Source organism: Solenopsis invicta, unplaced genomic scaffold, assembly GCF_016802725.1.
Source record: "Solenopsis invicta isolate M01_SB unplaced genomic scaffold, UNIL_Sinv_3.0 scaffold_855, whole genome shotgun sequence".
NCBI lineage: Eukaryota > Metazoa > Arthropoda > Insecta > Hymenoptera > Formicidae > Solenopsis > Solenopsis invicta.
Window position 1 is genome coordinate 1 of NW_024105382.1, and position 2,423 is coordinate 2,423.

General features: G+C 40.2%; 1 protein-coding gene across 1 annotated transcript; it reads right to left on the reverse strand.

The window, feature by feature from the left end:
- Positions 1-4: 4 nt before the first annotated feature.
- Positions 5-842, reverse strand: LOC120360038 (epidermal growth factor receptor-like; the record flags this gene model as incomplete). Its single annotated transcript, XM_039459588.1, has 2 exons — positions 533-842; positions 5-136 (listed from the first exon to the last, which is right to left on the reverse strand). Coding segments are annotated over exons 1-2 (172 nt in total), but the record flags the coding sequence as incomplete, so codon positions are not given.
- Between the last annotated feature and the right edge of the window lie 1,581 nt (positions 843-2,423).

Genomic DNA, 2,423 nt, shown 5'->3' on the forward strand with positions numbered 1-2,423 from the left:
ACTCGTTCTGGCGATGTAAAATTGTACAAGTAAAAGTATTTTCCGCCTTGGCCTGTGATTATTTCCTCCCAATTAATAGTCTTCATGTGACAGAGAATGTAGTTGTTGTACATGCCCACGCTTCCATTGAGTATATCTATGATGAAATCAAGTGCGGCAAGTTAGATGTTGTCGCAAACGAAATGGCAGGTCATCTTAAATTTCTCGCTTAACAATGTTCAACCGATATTATTATTTTTAAGAGATATTTAATTTATTATTAAAGAATATCAAATTTGTATATTTGTATGCTTTAGATTAATAACATGTTAATTGTTAAAATGTTTGTATACGTCACGTCATTAATTATAAACGTAAATTATAAATATAATCAGTTTACATAAATAACTAAATATTCAAACGTATCATACAGATACATCATTTATCGTTTGAATCTCATTCCAGTCATGTCAACTTGAATAAAGTCTTGGAAGTACTTTATGCCTTATTTTATTTTATCCCTTACATAATACGAATAAAGTAGACAACGTACCTCTAAGGGACGGCATCTCCAGGTTGTGCATTTGACACATTGTAACGAAGAGGGCGAACTCATGGTTGTGAATATGGTAATTATGAAGGAGACGGTCCTTCTCACTGATTTTGATAAAATTTTACATATTTGTTCATTTTGAAACATACATTAAGAATCTGAAAGAAAAAATCGTCGCTCTCAAGCGGGTAAAAAGTTATGAAGTATTAAATAACGACGTTTGTGAGGTTAGGAAATCTGTCACACTGACGGCATAGAGAGACCGAATATATTTTTTAATTATTGCACCTGAAAGTAAATGCTTAAAAGGGGGAGGGGCTTTGCCCCTCCCCCCGCCCCCCCAAATCTAACCCAACCCAACCCGTGTCCCAGTTTTAATTCAAAAATTGTTTTGCGTGGAAGTTGAAAACCCCCCGCCACATGGGTTTTCAACTTCCACGCAAAACAATTTTTGAATTAAAACTGGGACACGGGTTGGGTTGGGTTAGATTTGGGGGGGGCGGGGGGGGGGGCTTCGCCCCTCCCCCTTTTAAGCATTTACTTTCAGGTGCGATAATTAATTTTGCTGTGTGACAGATTTCCTAACCTCACAAACGTCGTTATTTAATACTTTATAACTTTTTATCCCCTTGAGAGCGACGATTTTTTCTTTTAGATTCTTAATGTATGTTTCAAAATGAACAAATATGTAAAATTTTATCAAAATCGGTGAGAAGGACCGTCTCCTTCATAATTACCGTGAATATTGAGCTTAAAAAGGGTCCTGCCACGGATGATCTGTAGGCTCGGGAGGACGATCTTGCGCACGTCCACGTGGCTGATGAGCACGTAACCGGTGACCTCCCGTATATATTGGAGAAAACTGAGGTCAAAGGATTCCTGGAGCCATGTGATCTCCGGGTTGCCGTCGACGTAAGTACAGTTGGTGTGCCGGTTTCGAAGATTCCGGTAGTGATGTTATTTGCTGGACGGCACGGAGAGACGGCCATTTGTACCGATGCTACAAGCAAAATTATTAACATTGTAACATTACGCCCATCCACCGTGCCGCCACTCGAGACCGACCAACCGTCGGACGCACCGCAGCCGAGCACGTGCATCTTACGTAAGACCCACGCTCGTACGATTGGCTTACGTAAGACCACCGCGTGCTACCGCGCGCAACCGACGCGCTACGCGCCGCGTTCCGAAAGCGCTCCCACTCTAGCCGGCCCGTCCGCGCGCGCTGATTGGTGCGTCCAGCCGCGCGGAACAGTATATAAGCCGGCAGTGGGCAACGTACCACAGATCCTTCCGAACATGATGTAAGAAGAAAGGTGAAACAAGTAACCAGATGCGCAGTAGACCATACTCTAGACCAATCAGAACTGGGTCCAAATTTTGAGATTCAACATGGCTACGGCTCCGGTACTGGGACGTATGTATACTTGTATTTATACGTGAATTTGAAATAATTGGTGAATCAAAGAAATTCAAAGCTATTTAAAAAAAGAAGAACGTGAAGGTAAGGTTGAGACTTTGTACATTAATGAAAATTGTGATTTCAAATTTTTTAAACTTGGATTAGAAGAAATTTGGAAAGTTATAAGAATGAGCTTATGTGTATGGCTAAATTGTTATATTTCATGTTTTTAACAACAGTGTTTATTGCAACAGTGATTTGTGTTAAAGATAATAAATTTCAAGTATTTTTACATTTTTATATATTGTTTTTTTAACAACTTCTACATTTTAAGTACGTGTGACTACATACGATTGTTTCGTATTTAAATTGCGCGGATATATTTGGACCCAAATTTCATTGGCGCATCAAATTGAGCCACGCCTCTTACCGCGCATCGAGCCGCCGACGATGCGCGTTGTTTCACCTTGTTTTTTACATCATGCTTCC